General features: G+C 40.3%; 2 protein-coding genes across 2 annotated transcripts in view; both read right to left on the bottom strand.

Moving 5' to 3' along the window:
* Positions 1–11,400, bottom strand: part of lrp2b (low density lipoprotein receptor-related protein 2b) — a 37,728-nt gene extending 26,328 nt beyond the window's left edge. The window contains exons 1-23 of the mRNA XM_077503462.1: positions 11,334–11,400; positions 10,044–10,154; positions 9,839–9,961; positions 9,640–9,756; positions 9,317–9,427; positions 8,634–8,750; positions 8,403–8,519; positions 7,523–7,666; positions 7,050–7,166; positions 6,856–6,984; positions 5,925–6,094; positions 5,618–5,841; positions 4,380–4,586; positions 4,109–4,311; positions 3,892–4,032; positions 2,979–3,188; positions 2,721–2,913; positions 2,450–2,575; positions 2,237–2,367; positions 2,016–2,153; positions 1,676–1,954; positions 1,333–1,572; positions 74–196 (exon numbers count right to left, since the gene is read on the bottom strand). Of these exons, the coding sequence (XP_077359588.1) occupies positions 74–196; positions 1,333–1,572; positions 1,676–1,954; positions 2,016–2,153; positions 2,237–2,367; positions 2,450–2,575; positions 2,721–2,913; positions 2,979–3,188; positions 3,892–4,032; positions 4,109–4,311; positions 4,380–4,586; positions 5,618–5,841; positions 5,925–6,094; positions 6,856–6,984; positions 7,050–7,166; positions 7,523–7,666; positions 8,403–8,519; positions 8,634–8,750; positions 9,317–9,427; positions 9,640–9,756; positions 9,839–9,961; positions 10,044–10,154; positions 11,334–11,400 (3,538 nt within the window). The remainder of the gene's footprint in view (positions 1–73; positions 197–1,332; positions 1,573–1,675; positions 1,955–2,015; positions 2,154–2,236; positions 2,368–2,449; positions 2,576–2,720; positions 2,914–2,978; positions 3,189–3,891; positions 4,033–4,108; positions 4,312–4,379; positions 4,587–5,617; positions 5,842–5,924; positions 6,095–6,855; positions 6,985–7,049; positions 7,167–7,522; positions 7,667–8,402; positions 8,520–8,633; positions 8,751–9,316; positions 9,428–9,639; positions 9,757–9,838; positions 9,962–10,043; positions 10,155–11,333) is intronic.
* A 1,421-nt stretch (positions 11,401–12,821) lies between these two features.
* On the bottom strand, positions 12,822–16,718 carry LOC144005180 (mucin-13-like). Its single transcript, XM_077503180.1, has 11 exons — positions 16,633–16,718; positions 16,412–16,534; positions 16,061–16,170; positions 15,897–15,955; positions 15,666–15,829; positions 15,350–15,478; positions 15,093–15,138; positions 14,956–14,993; positions 14,746–14,833; positions 14,244–14,532; positions 12,822–14,140 (listed from the first exon to the last, which is right to left on the bottom strand). Exons 2-11 carry the CDS (start codon positions 16,455–16,457, stop codon positions 13,925–13,927), a joined length of 1,185 nt encoding a protein of 394 aa, XP_077359306.1. The 5' UTR covers positions 16,458–16,534; positions 16,633–16,718; the 3' UTR covers positions 12,822–13,924.
* Positions 16,719–17,280: the final 562 nt, after the last annotated feature.

Here is a 17,280-nt window from a genome sequence, read left to right as displayed (position 1 = left end):
GATGGAAGAAAAACATAATCAAGTGTTATCGGGATATGAAAAACATTCCAACAGGGAATCAAGTTTTCTGTACCGCAATTTTCCTCGTCCGAGCCATCCAAGCAGTCCTGGTCTCCGTCGCACACATAGTTGTTGAATATGCAGCGGTGGTCAGGACACAGGAAGTAGGCAGGACCGCAGGTTGTGATGGTGGAATCTGAGAAACATTATAAGCAGGATGAGTGGATGATGTCACAGAAACCTGATTGGATGTCTGGAAATTCTAAGATCCAATGAGATATGTGTTTAACTCATTCACTGCCTTTGACAAGTATACTTGTCAATTGTATTTTTTAGAGCGGTGCTAAATGGGGGCGAATCTGAGCATGCTCCACTGTAAATATCAAACTTGGAAACAACTTTACTGATGCCCAACCACCGGTAGATGACATCATTGCCCCATTTTATAGGAAATAAACACAGTTTCAGAGTCCATGGGAGAAATGGCTGTATTTTGGCAAACCTACATTTTTCTGCTGTCAATTATAAAAGAACGGGACGGGACAAAAAGTAGGGAGTCTATTCTGTTATTTGGTAGATTCGGTTTATATATAATTATTGAATGGAATATGACGTGAGTATTGGAAATGTAAAAATTTTCTATAATGACTGGCAGTGAATGAATGTAGTTCAGCAACCTTCTACTCAAATGTAGTCAATTCCTCATCAGCAACCTTTCAACCCTCAAAATTCACAAATTTCATACAAATTAAAAAAAAAAAAAAAAAGTATAGAGCCCCTTAAGTGATATGGAAAGGAAAAAGCAAAATATGTTTCTCATCAGGATGAAAAAAATTGTCATCCAACAAGAAACTTTATTCTCTCGAACAAGAACGTTTTCTTGTTTGAATGAGAAACTTTCTCGTTAGGATGATAATGTAAATGTCTTTACCTGCGAGTGGTAGCTTATTTAGCAGACTAAAATGCATTTTTAATGTCTTTCAGACACAACATAATGGTGACGACATGCAAGTAAAGCAGCAATGTTCTTATAGTAAAGTCCCGGGTGGAAATATAACCAAACTAGGTCATTTTCACTCAGAAATGCAAACTGAAATGTAAATATCGGGTCTTCCGTGCTATCATGCAATGGGCTGCTTTCTCATCCTTATCGTTAGAACGGAAAAGTTTCTCATCCTAATGAGATTCATACTTCATTTTCTCATGTCACTCATGTCACTCTAGATAATTTGCAACCCAAGATGAGAACTCAAAGAATGATACAAACACATCTAATGTCCCATCTTTGTGCTATTACTAATTGTTTTTTTAAAATAGCACAATTAAACCTACTGCAGTTTCGTTCATCAGAACCGTCTCCACAGTCGTTGTCGCCGTCGCACACCCACTCTTTAGAGATGCATCGTTTGTTATCGCAGACAAAGGCATTGGCAGAACAGGTGGCGGGGACGCTCGTGGGACAGTCGTCCTCATCCGAGCCGTCTCCGCAGTCATCGGTTCCGTCACAGCGCCACCCGGAAAGGATGCAATGCTTGTTGTTGCAGGTAAAAGCATAAGGCGAACATGTTGCTCCTGGTTGATGCAATTTTGAGGATCCAGATACAAAATATTGCTGTTATTTATTTTTTTGTGAACCACAAAAATATCAAGTGTTTCATGTCTCATGTTGGTTCACCTGTAACGGTGCAGTTGGCCTCATCCGACTTATCCACGCAGTCCAAATAGCCGTCACAGCGGTAGGAGTTGGGCCGACATCGCCCCTCATCGCATTCAAAAGAGTAGTCGCCGCAGTTGTTGTCCGGCGGGGGGACGCTGTCGTCCTTGACGCAGTCCTGCTGGTTGACCTGCAGCTTCATGCCGTACGGACATCCACACACGCGGCCGTAGGACGGCGTCGGGAAGCAGAAGTGGCTGCAGCGGCCGTTGGGCACCGAATTGCAACGGCTGTTGATACCTGCAAGGAGATACGCGAATCAGCTCATGCTTTGCCCTCATCATCTTACTGCTGAACTTACTACTTTGGAGGTCGGCTGTGTAGGCCTTGATGTTCAAAATGCCATTGATTCCTTGTCTGATCATAAAGTTTCCTCCTCCATCCCTTTTCCTCATCTCAAATATCGCTCTGGTCCTGGTATCGGCCACATACAGGTAGTCTACAGCATACAAATAAACGCTTTACTGTGTATTATGTACAGTTAACCCTCTGGAGAATTAAATGGAAATGTGTTGTACACACCTGAATAAACAGTCAAAGAGTAAGGATTTGTGATCTGTCCAAGTTTGGTGAAGGTCTGTCTGTTGGTTCCTTGAATGTCAATGTGACCAATCTGGGCAAAGAGGGCGTCGACCCAGTACAGGCGGTTTTGACTATTGAAGACACATAAAGAAACAGTATATATAAACAATAAAGCTATACTTCTTAAACAATAGATATATATTGTATGCTTACACATAGTCAAGGGCGAGTCCATACGGCCATCCAAGTGTTGTGTTGACCAACGGTATCGCATTGCTGCCATCGGGGAAGCCCCTCATGATGACCGCCGGACGAAACCAATCAGACCAAAACAAGTAGCTCCACACAGACACCAAGAGGACATTTGTTAATGGGTGTTATGGAAGAACATATAAAAAGTCTACACACCCTATGGCACAGACACACTTCCATGAATATTTTGGTAACCAACATCAACAACGGTTGGATCCAAATGAGGACTCACCCAGCACCGGGATGCACTGCAATTCCTTTTGGGTTCTTCACTCCGGTCACGATGTCTCGCCGGGACTTGTCAGTGATTCTGAAGGCCGTCACTGCCTTGTAGGAGCTTGAGGTCCAGAACAAAACTTTGGAGGTCCAATCATAGGCCATGGCGTCGACGGATGAAGCCCTGTAGCCTGTCAAGATCTGCTGAACTGAAACGGGAAAAAAATATTCAGAGTATTTAATCAGTAAAATCCATCCATTTTCGTATACTTACCAGTCCCATTGAGGTTGGACTTATAAATAATGCCCCGGGACCTGTCGTTGTAGAAAATAGCCTCCTCGTTGCCATCGAACTCCACAGCAGAACCAGAAAATGAGGAGGCGAGTCCTGTGAGGGGAAGGGTGACATCCTCCTGCTGGGAAATGGAGAACGGGATCCCTCGCACCGCCATGGAGGTGGCCAAAAGCAAGTAGTTCTTGATCTCTGTTCAAGAAGCAAAAGTGTATTAGCCTTGAGTGGATGTGTGCCCAGCAAGACTCCAGCACTTTTCTGTAGATTTATCTTCTTGTTCTCCTTAATAAACATATTAAAAATTAGGGGTGTCAAAATTAGTGCATTAATTTTGAGTTAATTTGAATTTCCTTTAACGCCAATATTTTTTTTTTAATGAGCGATTAATGCCCACCCTTTACTTGGAAAGCCTGTACTGGGGGAATTCAAGTTGCAACGCAGCAGACATGTCCATATATATTTTTGGAGACTGGGGTCAAGTTGTATTTTACAATTTTAAAAATGTGCAGAATTTCCCGAGTTACTTCAAGTTAAAGATTGGATAGATCACCAATGTCTTACAAATTCAATTACGCCATCTAGTGGCAGAAAAATGGCCTCAACACAAATCAATATCAATCGTTTTTTACAGTACAAGACATCTTTTTACTCAATTTTATGAATTATGCAATTACTGTATCAATGCCTAAAATATGCAGTCATAATTGCAGTAGTTTAACACTTCTTTACACTTTCATTGTACATTTAGAACAGATATAAAATTTGCGATTAATCATGAGTTAACTATTGAAGTCATGCGATTGATTACGATTAAAAATTTCAATCGCCCGAGACCCCTATTTAAAATAAATCATTTAGAAAATTATCCTTGGATTTTGCCCTATCATAAACTCACTGTAGCAGGTCCGAAGGTCCGACTGCAGGTCATAACCATGGCGACACTTGCAGCGGTATCCCAGACCGCCGTTGTCGGTGCGGTGGCTCAGGACGCAAATGTGCTGACAGCCGCCGTTGTGACGGCCACAGGGGTTCATCCCTGTGGGAGGAGATGAAATCAGGTTCGTCAAGGGGGTGACGGGCGGGCGGGAGTGGGGATGTGAGCTGGTTCTTACCCAAGGGCTGCAGCACTGAGTGCGAGACGACAATGTGGCCAGGTCGCTTGGCGGTACGATAGAGCAACGTCGGGCTGCTGCCGTTGAAGCGGTTGGCTCTCACCACCCCCATCTTGGTCCAATCCGTGAAGAAGACGTGGTTCTCGAACACAGCCATCCCGAAAGGGTGCGGAGCCCGGGTTCCACCATTCAGCACTATTTTTCTGACGAGACCACCACGTGATGGCCATCAGACACAGTAAACGACAATCCTGCTGTGGCGTTCATTTACCTGTCCAAACCGTGATAGGTGACAGTTTCCACCGTGTCAAAGTGGCTGTCGGACCAGTAGACGCGCTTTGTGTCGATGTCGATGCTAATTGCAGTTGGCGTGCCCAGCCTGATCTTCACCAGCTCCATTCGGTTACTGCCGTCCATGAAGGCCCGTTCCAGCTTCATCTGCTCATTACTGACGCCCATGTCAGTGAAGAACATGTAACTGCACACAGAGACGTCAAATAAATACGAATTAATCACATCAAGGTGTTGTTCTAATTTTTTTTTTGCCCCCTTGCATAACTAATTAATGTGATGTCCAATAGAACACATTTCATGTCCAAATAATAATAATTACAGGGGGAGAAAAAATCTCATTCCTTCAAACACGTTACCTGTACATTGGAAATGTTACTACACATTATAATTACATGAGAAATAAAAAGGAAAATTACAATTACATTTATGACAATTACAAAAGCAAATGTAATTAAAAAATATGTAATTATTCTGCCTATCTGCAGTTATTTTAATTATGTCACCTAAAAAATGCACACAAGTACATTTAATTATATTGAATAGTGACACCCAAAATTATAAATTAATATTTTCTTTATGACATACTTACATTGAATAGGCAAGGCAAGGCAAGTTTAAGTATTAAAATTACATGAGGAAAATGTATTGAATCAGAAACAAAATTACCACACATTTAATGACAATTATAGAACTAATGTAATTAAAAATATTTAAAATTTTTATTACAATGACATTAAAAATGGTTATTTCCATTGCAAAAGCAAACCAAAATCATATTTTTTTTATAATTAGATCAGAAATGTTACTTAAACTATTACATCATAAATAGATTCAGAATTTGTACTAAATTAGAGTAATTAAAATTTGAAAATCACAATCAAGTCACATATTATTATTATTATTTTTTTTTTAATTACTATGGTGGAAATTTTTAACACATCAGAGATGCTCTTTGCATAACAATGAATATAAAAAGTATTCACACCCCTGTTCAAATGCCAATATTCATGTACATGTGCTATAGAAAAATGAGACTAAGAAATCAAACCTGACATTTGAACACGGGTGTGTAGACTTTTTGTATCCACCATATGTTTGAAAATAGCTCCCAAAATTTAAATTCCATAACAACATTCTTCTGTATTGCATTGGAAATATTACTTAGCAATAAATGAGACCAATTTCAATTGATTTCAAAATATGTCATCAACCCACCCCACTGTGGGGTCCAGGACGAGGCCGTGAGGACTCTGCAGGTTCTCAGCAACCAGCGTGACCCGATTCCCTCCGTCAAACTCGCACATGTCGATGCGCTCCACTGCGGCCTCCAGCACGTACAGCTTGAAGTTGATCCAGTCCACGGCGAGGTTCTGCACGTTGTGAACTGCCGTCGTCAGAACCTCCTTAATGTTTCCGCCGTTATAGTCGGCAGAGTACACCTGGTCAGAAAAAAAGAGACGGGAAAATGATGCTACTGTACAAAAAAAGGTTCATTTAAAAAAAATCACCGGGCGGGCTTCACCTTGTCGTTGTGCGTGTCACTCCAGAAGATGGTCTCACTGTGTCGGTGGTAGGCCACGCCGACAACCGTACCTTTGCCCTGAGCGGGCACCAAAGTTCGAACGTTGCGGCCGTGTACGTCGGCCATCATTACATTGCCGCCGTCTGTGAAAATGAGGTGTGGAATTCCATCTGGAGACAAAAATTTGACATATCACAGTTTAGTTTTTGCGGTCTGTCTATTGCAATATTTTTTTTGTACTGGTTGTACAATATTTTATTTGTTATCTATTGTTCTTGCTTGCTCCGAATGTGTGTTTAAATGTGTTTGTATTGTTCGGGCATTGAGAATGATGGTCGGTCTTCATTCTATTTATTCATGCGTTTACTCTGTTTTAGTAACTCATTTGCTCCATTTTAAAGAGTCCCAAAGACGTATTTATACTTTTTTTTTTTTTTTTAATGCCAGAGCATACAGAAGGCTTTGATGCAACCTTTTAACTGCAAAGAATGGTTGGAGAAATGTTAGTTATTACGCAAAGGGCCAGCAGGTGGCAGCAGGGCATATTAGATCAGCCAGGACCATGTTGGAAAAAAAAAAAGCAATTAGATTTGTGAATAATGATGACACTTAGCTATATTCTAATGCTAATTGCTGCAAAATGGAAACAGATAGAAATATACTTTTTTTCCTGATGAAAGAAAAGACTTTAATCTTTCATTTGGTAGGTTCCATGTTTTTATAGCAATAGAACACAATACTGTGTGGGCCTTGCAAAATTTGTCAAAATCTAGAAAAACAGTCGGAAGTGAACGGGACTACTTCTGTGAAAATGGCTGGGAGTGAATGAGTTAAGTACAATACCACAAAGTGCTATTCACCTTATTAAAAAAGACCATACAAAAAATAATGTTGATTTTAATGTATATTTCGTATATGCGGCAATTAGTACCTGACAGATTGGCCTTGCAGACGTGACCCTGTTCCAGAATGTATCCACTGGCACAGCTGCAGCGGTGCGTCCCAGGCCGGTCTTCGCATAGCTGGTCACATATCCCCCAGATTTGACAGTCATTATAGTCTGCAGGAACATAAAAGTCATGTTCTCCTATAGCTACGCAATTTCTCAACATCATTCCATCTTACCGACGCAGGAGCGACTGTCATTGCCTACAACGAAACCATCGGGACAGTAGCAAGTGCCTCCTTCTGGCGACACGTGGCATAGGTACTCGCAGCTCAAGGTTGAGCAACGCTCCAGGCCTGCGGGCGATATCAATCATTTTTTTTATAAAAAAAAAAAAATACAGTTTACTGACACATCTTGTTAAATGTCTCTAATCATCTGCAGAGGTGTCATTATAATTCTTTGCTCGTTAAATTACGGCGATCATGCGCCACATTTAGAGGCAATTATCAAGTTCCGCCCAGGTTAATGTTAAACCGGGCATTTGTCAGGGGAGTGATAAGGTTGAAACCATATCAAAATCTTGAAATGCTTATGGGGGCACTACCCTCTACTGTCAACAACCCTTGGACCTCCACTTTGAGCCCTATGAAAATTTGAGATATTCTAGTGTTGACAGTCTCTAAAGTGTATCAAAAGCTTGAAATCTTACTGCAGGTCTTCCCGGTGGTGGAGTTGGTCTCATCCGTTCCGCCGGGACAGTCGGCTTTCTCGTCACAAACCTTCCCCACCGGGATGCAAGCTGTCGAGTCCGGGCAGCCCCACTCGCCGGGGTAACAATCACGAGAGTTGCTGTCTGCAAGCAACATCATTCATCGTCAAGAGTTAGATCCCGTTTTGATTGCTACGCGCGTGAATTAAAAATAACTCAATAAAAGTGCTTGAAATTGAAGACAACTTTATTGGTCAGTTTTTGTAGTCCACAAGAAATAACTTTAACCGCAGAAAATGATTGCTTCAATTGCTACATTAGGAAAATTGGAGTGAATATTAAAAATGTGTTTTGGGGCACAAAAACAGGCCCTTGCCAATTGCGAAAATCAATATAAAGCAGAGTTCAGATAAGTAAAATAAAACATATTTTTTACATCATACGCCATTTTACCATCAGGAAGTAGAAATTAGAACGATTTAAAAAAAAAAAAAAAAAAAAAAAAAAAAGTACATTAATTTTACGCAATCTTAAGGAAAAATGCTACATTGGGATGTATGGGTCTTTCTTTATAATGATCTCTTTTTTAAAAGAATTTTTATGTATCAAAAATACTAGCGGCATCGTGGTATCATCAAACTGGCATGGGTCTGAAAAAATGGTATCAAATATCCATTTTTATTTATTTATTTATTTATTTATTTTTAATTTAACTCTCCATGAAGTAGGATGCTGACATTGGTAAAATAAACTATTCTGTTGTTAATATAGTTTAGGTTAAGTTGGCCAGCGTGACCTGGGCAGATTAGATTGACATGTCAGCACATAAATGCTGGGGGGAAGAAAAAACAAAAAGATCAAACAACAAGAGTGTCCTTACCACATCCTTTTTCATCAGCGTAGTCTCCGCAGTTATTAAACTTGTCACACACCCAGTACTGAGGAATACAAAGGCCGCTCGTGCACGTGAACTCGTCGCCGCGACAGCTCCGATACACTGCGAAAGAAAACAGGCGGGAGTCACATGAACGCAGTTTGAAGTCCGCAACGTTGAAACAACTGGAACATGTGAAAGCTCGTCAACTTCAACGCCGTCCCCGCGTGACCTTACCGCAGCCTTGCTCGTCACTGTTGTCCCCGCAGTCATCAAAGTGGTCGCACAGGAAGAAATTTGGGATGCAGATGCCATTGGCGCATTGATATTGGTGGATGGAGCAATGATTGATGGCTGCAAAGAAGACAGAGCGATTTTTGTTTATTTATTGGTGGTTGTTTGTAATGATGGAGGAAAGTATTGCCTGTTGAGAGTTGTTACCAAAAGTTTTCCACTGCAAAGTCACCAAAATATTTGATTAAGTCTAAGTGGTTTCTTAGTACACCAATATTCCAACATCACTTCTCCAATGTGTCTTGAAAGTCCAAATTGAATGGTGGTTAGATTATTATTTATTTTTTTATTTGTTTGTTTTCGTCCTGTATTTACTACAAAATCTACACAAAACTTTGAATTTCAACTAGCATAAAAACAGAAACCATTACATTATTAATGTAACAAAAAGCTTCATTTTTTTTAATGACGAAAATGAAAACACAAAACCTCTGGAAAAGTGCCGTCAGCATTTTTGAAAGCTGTCTACCATTTTGTACAAATCATTACCGCCACCTACAGGACAGTTACTATTTATTGCGTACTAGCCGCTAAGCTGACAAGGAGGAAAATTGATTAATTTGACCTTAGAGGAGATTTGTTACCGCCTAGGTGGTCTTGTTATCAGTATAAAGTTTTTTACTCACTGCAGTTATGTTCGTCTGAACCATCTCTGCAATCTTGGATTCCATTGCAACGTTGAGAGTTGTCGTAACAAGCCCCATTAGCACATGTCTTCTCAGTGCATTCTGGGTAGTCTAGAAGAAAATAAATAAATGTATCTAAGTTTTTTTTGGTTTTTTTTTTTAAATTAAAATTGATCACAAAATCTATTCTATATACCATAAAGGTTGCTTAACATATAAATAGTAAAACAAACATTTAATTACATTAAAATATAATTTTTTTTAAATAAATTAGCTCATAAAAAATGCATTTACTAAATATATTTATACTATATTTCACTTACTGCAATTGTTTTCATCAGAATTGTCCACACAGTCTTTCACACGGTCACATTTGTATTTGCCGGGGATGCACTGGCCCTCCTTGCAGGTGAACTGGTCTGGGCTGCAGGTTCGACTTCCTGTTTGATGAAAAAAAAATAAAGAGTACTGGTAATCAAACTGGAATTCTGGGTGGTGGTGTTCGACTGTATCTCTTCATACCACATGATCTTTCTTCATCCGAACCATCCTCGCAGTCCTTTTCCCCATCGCAGACGAACTCCAGTGCGATGCATTCGCCGCTGGTCACGCATTTAAACTGCTGCGAGCTGCATGATGGATGAGCTGTCAATGCAGAGAAAGAGCAATGGAGGTTTTTACATGTAGTATAACGCCTCATAAGATGCATCGCCTCATAGCTACTCACGGCAGTTGAGCTCATCGGAATCGTCCGCGCAGTCTTTGATTTCATCGCACTTCCAGGCGATGTCTATGCATTGTCCATTGGTGCACTGAAACTCCCCACTTGCACAACTCCCTGCAGGAAGAAATCCAAAATTGGAAAAAAAAAAAAAAACTAAAATATATTTCAAATAAAATGCATTAAAACAAAAATAAATAATATTAAATGCATAATGTTTCACTTGCTTACAATAATGTGAAATATTTTCCTAGAGAAATTTTTTTGCACCATTTTAATGAATGTTGTGTGTGTGTGTGTTTTTTTTTGTTTGTTTGTTTTTTTAACCGTAGTACTTCATATAAAAAGCTTAAGAACAACAGATTCACTCAAAAACAACCCAGCTAGTTAAAAGTAGATGATTGTCTTTGGATTTCCTCCCAATTTCTGACCGCTGAGTTTTGTTTATGGCGGCGCGTTTACAACGGCGGTTTATGGCGGTTTCTCGCTCAAAACATGTGATTTGAGTAGTTCATTCTTTGCCGTGAATGATGGGTCCGTCTTTATAGTCAATAGTCAAACTGAATCAGCAAATTGTAAATGTAATATGTGTACTTTGAATCTGGAATCCTTGAGCTTATAACTGTAAATGGTCGTGTTTTTATATGAGATACCGGCTGACGGGTAACAAAATATGGGCAAAAATTCTCAATTTGCAGCAAAATTAATGTTACATCTTAACTGGATTACTTTGGGAAAAAAACGTTATTTTGGAATCAGCCAGCTCAAAACTGGAACATGTAAGAGGGAGCAAAAAAAAATAAAATAAAAATCCAGTTATGGTCTCAATCAACTGGCCGGCTGTACATTTTATTAAAGTTGATTTTTAGGATTATTTTTCAATCTTTAAATGTCTTTTTTTTAAACCTGTTCTTATTCTTTGGCATAAATTTTTGTTTTAGTGATGGGTTTAAGTACTTTATAAGTTGAGATGAGATCATTCTATTCTAAAATCAATGTCTTTTGCATACATACACACAAAATTTAGAATTTATGTGACAATACCTAACAAATATTTTTTTTGTAATATTTCTCACTAAAATACCATGATAATTAAAATATTGAAGTTAGCTAATACGATGCCAATATATGATTGAAAAAATACATTGAAAAGTATTCAAATGGTATGGAATACAATTTCAAACATTTATTTAATAGATGTATTACAATTTTCCTTTAAAAATGCATCATCCTTTTTTCCCACACCCTTCTGTTATTTGAAAACACAACAGTCATAATGGAGAGAATTCACATTACCTCGAGCTGTGTGAATTCCATGAACGAGCAAAAGAAGCGACAGAAGCTGAAGACCTGCAAGGTCCATCACTGATGAATCCTCAGCCTTCCCTTTCTATTCGTTTCACTTATCAGTTCACTTTGAAAACCAAATCATGCTAAGCGGTTATCCCGAAGCGGCAGTGAAGAGGGCGGAGGATGGAGATGCACTGTCAAGAGCAGTCAGCAGCAAAACAATAATGATCTCTTCAGGGGAGTACAGCATTTTTTATGGCTTAGCCCTTTTACATAAACTTGATCGAAGATGAACTTTTACCTGTTGTGGGCATGTTCTCTGCATCAGCAAGAAAAAGGAGCCACACACTTTTGTGTACTAGCCACACACGTAAACAATTTTTGAATTGTATATGAGCAATTAAGCTAAAACTACAAAACAGAGCAGGTTTTGACCGCCCGTGGGCAGTATAATACAGACATATGGCATATTATTAGTAATTACAGGATAAATATTAAGATACCTTAAGTATAAAAATTTATCACAGAGGATAAATAATATATGCCTGTGAGTGTTACATCACCCCAAGTATATTCATTAGGCCAGGTGGTTTCCATTATGTGTTTTAAGGTTAATTTTAAGGTAAAGTTATGTTGTTCTCAATACAGAGTGTAATTTAATTTGTTTTATGTTTAGTTTGAGAGATTCACTCAACTCAACTCAACTTTATTTATAAAGCGCTTTAAGAACAGGCGTTGCTGTATACAAAGTGCTGTACATAAACATCAGTTTTGCAGTAAACAAGAACAAAGCAAACATCTTGAAGTGCGAATACAGGTTTTTTGTTTTGTTTTTTACAAGTAAATACATTTTACATCAGTAAATAAATAAGTAGTGAATAAAGAGCTAAATAAATACATACATAAGTAGAAACATCAAACTCATACACACCACAAAAAAACAAGAACAAGTCTCATGGTGCGCCAAAAGCCAAAGAATACAGATGTGTTTTAAGACGTCTTTTAAAAGAGGATAACGAGGGGGACTGTATAATATTTAGTGGTAGGTGGTCTATTCACATTTGAATATAATTACTGAACGAATGACTTAAGTATTATTTGATTGTTTTATGAAGGTGGGTTGATATGTATGACGTTTCAAAATCCCCCAAACAATAAAAATCTCTCAAGGCCCATTTAGGTGCTGTAAACATCCATTCACAGAAAAATTATTGAGTTATCACACCTTCCCTGTGTGTTTTATAGAATGTGGCCTTGTTACATGTCAGCCTCCTTACCTGCAATAAAGCACAAAGTTATATTACTTACGTTTCTTCTTCTTTCATCCATCCATCCGTTTTGAATATTGCTTGCTAGTTGTCACAGCAGGTGAGCCTGAAACGCTGTACAACTTGTATGTTGGCTCCCTCTAGTGGTACGTGTCGTAGTCCAACGTTCAGTCCTGTGGTAGGCTTACAACATAGTAAATATTGCTCAAGTACAGTCCTCTTGTATTTAACTATTAATGTAAATGTTTATTTAGGTACTCAAACACAATGCAACACTTCCGTTACACGGTTAAAACTAACAGCGTATTGTGCTGCTTTTGCCTGTGACAAGCATACAAACCAAGCAGATTTTTATAGAAGTCAATTAATTTAATTAAACATTTAATCATATTTTGAAAGAATCTTTACAAATCACATTGCAACGATCCAAAGTCCAAGGTTTTTCAAATGAGTGGCGCTTCCCTATCACCGAGGAAGAACGCCATTTTGACTTGTGACGTAGGGTTCTGACTTGTCCATAAAGTGCAGTTTTAATGTTGAAACTATGCATAATGTTGTTGTCGTAACAATATAAAATGTACCTTCCGAAATAAAACCTCGCTCTATATTATTTCCATTAAAGTGTTTAGTTGAAAGACCAAAAAAAACAAAAAAAACAACAAAGAAAAACATGAACGGCCATCTCTAACACAATACTTCGGTGCAACATTAGCGCCCCTTAGTGGCCAAACAACTGCGTTCAAAAGCTAAACTGCTTTTTTTCTTTCTTTCTTTCTTTTTTTAAACGAAAGATTTGCTTGATCGTGTGGGTCAAATAAACCTAAAACTTGAAATAAAATAAATGACTGACAAAGATAAAAACATACTGAAACTTGCATTTAAATATCAAAATAGTAAAAACAAAACAGTACAGATGTTTCTTAAGTTGAGTGGCAGCTTACTGCGTATGGTGTTAGCTTTGAATATCCCTCCGCTATCCCCAACAAAAAATTACAAACAGAAAAAATTAAGACCATAAAGTACATAAGGATTACGACGCATACATTTGTGTGTGAATACAGTAATACATTTATAAATGTACAAAATCAAAATATAGGACATGGAAGACGTTATATGTGGGCAGACAATGTTTAAAATAAAACCATCCGGCCAAATGAAATGGGTAAATGAGCTATTCTAACTAAATGGCAAGGAAATTACATTACAGCAGATAAGAAGCCAGACTGGTGTTCCCCCAGGTGCTGTGTTTAGCACCCTAACATATTTCGGCCACTGCAAAATCCCTGAGCAGTTTTTGAGCTTCCAACTTCCGTTGACGAAACGACTCCTTCAGTAGTTGAACGGCCTTTCGTTGTCGTGCGAGAAGCTCGGGTTATTCTGGCCCTGGTTGCGAGCGTACGAGTTGGTCTGAGGCCGATCCTGGGCGTACGGGTTGTTGAGGGACTTGGATTCTGAGTAAGGGTTGCTCAGGGGCCGCGTTTGGGCGTACGGGTTGGTCTGGTTGCGAGGCTTGTCGTTGTTGTATTCCGAGTTGTCATTGAGCCACTGCAATTCAAGAATATTGGCAAATATAACGTGAATTGTATGTCTGGCCTGGATGCTCATTTCTTGCTCAATTTTTATTTTTTAAATTGATTTGAATACTTACAGAGCGTCTCTCCTGAGCCGCCGAGCTGGGGCGGCTATTGCTCGGCGTCATCTCCAGGTTGGTGCCGCTATCCCAGGTACTGGCGGCCGTGGCCCGCGGGATCCTTGGAATCCCTCCACTGGGGAACGGTTTGACGCCCATGGCTGGCTCGATATTAACCAGGGACTCCTGCTGATTGGTCGGCAGGCTTGTAACGAGGGGATCCTTGTCGGAAAAATGGATCACGTCGGGACTCCGGCGTGCGTCTTCCGAGTTTTTGTTCTTTTTCTTTGAGGTCTTCTTTGGGGATCTAAAGAGAATGATTAGAAAAATGACACATCACCACACTTTGCGTTTAATATTCATGAATATTTACTTAGGTTCGATTTTTATATAATTCATAATTTGCTCATAAAAAGTGAGCCAGGGACCAGATGTGTTAACTATAATTGTTGGCAGTGATTTATTAATATAATAAACAGATCCTCAGACTATCAAGGTCTAAAGAATACCGAAAACTCACTTGGTAGACACAACGATGAGAACAATGACTGTGATGAGCAGGAGTCCCCCTAACACGGAGCCAACAATAACCAAGGCTAGCTTCCATGCTAATAACAAAAAAAAATGTCAATGACAACAAAAACATATTTGTGGTTTTCATTTTGATGGCATGGAACTAAAAAGTATAGGAAATTTGTCAACATTTTGAGCAAGGACTGCATTGACTCACATTCGCTGCAGTCAAAACCAGAGTAACCAAATGGACAGCTGAAAAAAAAAAAAAAAAAGAGAAGGTCATCCATATGAAATAACAAAATATATTCAAAGACACATTTCAGGGCATTCCGTGACAATGGAAGCACCTACTTTTTACATTCCTGAGTTCCGTTTGGTGTCTGGCCACTTGGACATGCTGCCGAGACAAACAGACGGGAATTAGATGTGAACAACACAGAGGATGGATTTTGGGGGAGGAAAAAAAAAAACCTCAGCAAACCGGCAAACATCATTAAACAACAAACAGACGAACAAAATCTATATCAGAGCTGACGACATCAAACAATCCTCTTAAATAAAGCTATGGAAAAATATCCTGGTGCTGTTTTTTTTTTTGCTGCACTTACCAACACACGCTCTCTGACTGTAGTCTGTCTTAATGTAACCCTTCAAACAGCCGCAGAGGAACGCTCCGTCTTGCGCTGTACATGTCGTGGTTTTCTCATCACAGGGTTTCTTATCACACAGATTTGTGTCTAGTAGAAGTGGAAAGAATTGGAAAAATTGAAAAGAAAACAAATCAGGACAAGTTGGCTCAGATGTTGCTAACTATGCTAACAGAATAGATGGGTGGTTAAAAAATATGAATTGAAATATTTTGCAGTACGTATCTGCAAATGTTACATCCGTGTAAAGCTTGGTAAGGAATTGCAGGAAACATACCTGTGAAGACTGAACCTGCGAGAAAACACGCATCGTCACATTTGGAGGCACTCGTTATGGCCTCCTCGATGTCCTGCGTTAGGACTACAGCAGACGTCTGGAAGATCATCTCCACAGAAGCGCTGACTCCAGCCACCGCTCGGACATTTGAACGTGCAATTTGGCTATTTAGACCAAGATGTCACGATTAGAAGCAAAACCAGATGGAAGCCATTTCTTTGGTGGACTTACTTGAGTTCCAGCACAATAGAACGAGAGTAGCCAGAAACCTTACTGAAAAGTAGATCAATCTGTGTGGTACAGAGAGGATACGTTTATATATTTAAAAAAAAAAAAAAAAAAAAAAAAAAGTTGTATTAAACAAACATACATGTTGACCAAGAAAGAAATTCTACCTCGTCAGTAATTTGCTTCGCGGCACTTTGAAATGCAACTGATGTTTTGTTTTTCATGTCCTCATTGAATGCTAATCCGGGCACTTGGAGTTGTCCGGGGAAGACTTTGGCTGAAATATTTGAAATACTACAATTGATACAATTTAAAAGAAGAAGGAAGAAGAAGAAGGAAGAAAAAGAAGGAAGAAGAAAGAAAGAAGAAGGAATAAGAAGAAGGAGGAGAGGAGGAGGAGGAGGAAGAGGAAGAGGAAGAAGAAGAAGAAGAAGAAGAAGAAGAAGACAGCAATAGTTGCTATTTTGACAAAGAGTGAAAAAGTCCAGATATCCGTTTTCAATGCCACTGCTACTCACCAGTCTCACAAAGTTGGCTGACCTCATTGTAGGATTCACCAGCCATACACAAGCACACACGGGTTCGATTGGCACGAGCCTCACACTTGCTCCCGTCAGGACATGGCTGCAGCTCACAGACATCTGTACAAACAAAAAAACAAAATAAAGCCCAACAACATGTAAGCCTTTCTCGGTGTACATGTTAAAATACTAAAAGCATCAGTACTGGTCGTAAGTACCTGGTAAAACTGTGGGAGCAGGATCCGTTGGTGGACTGACGGAATCAGCTGTGTTGGTAGAATCGGTTTGTCCTGGTGTCGTCGGTTTTGGCGGGTCGGTAGAATCGGTTTGTCCTGGCGTCGTCGGTGTTGGCGGGTCGGTCGGATCGACCGGCCCTGGCGTCGTCGGTTTTGGCGGGTCGGTCGGATCGACCGGCCCTGGCGTCGTCGGTTTTGGCGGGTCGGTCGGATGGACCGGTCCTGGCGTCGTCGGTTTTGGCGGGTCGGTCGGATCGACCGGCCCTGGCGTCGTCGGTTTTGGCGGGTCGGTCGGATCGACCGGCCCTGGCGTCGTCGGTTTTGGCGGGTCGGTCGGATGGACCGGCCCTGGCGTCGTCGGTTTTGGCGGGTCGGTCGGATCGACCGGCCCTGGCGTCGTCGGTTTTGGCGGGTCGGTCGGATGGACCGGTCCTGGCGTCGTCGGTTTTGGCGGGTCGGTCGGATCGACCGGCCCTGGAGTCGTCGGTTTTGGCGGGTCGGTCGGATGGACCGGTCCTGGCGTCGTCGGTTTTGGCAGGTCGGTCGGATGGACCGGCCCTGGCGTCGTCGGTTTTGGCGGGTCGGTCGGATCGACCGGCCCTGGCGTCGTCGGTTTTGGCGGGTCGGTCG

The sequence above is a fragment of the Festucalex cinctus genome, chromosome 17 (genome assembly GCF_051991245.1).
Source record: "Festucalex cinctus isolate MCC-2025b chromosome 17, RoL_Fcin_1.0, whole genome shotgun sequence".
In the NCBI taxonomy this organism is placed as follows: Eukaryota; Metazoa; Chordata; class Actinopteri; order Syngnathiformes; family Syngnathidae; genus Festucalex; species Festucalex cinctus.
This window is presented reverse-complemented; position numbering and strand designations above follow the sequence as displayed.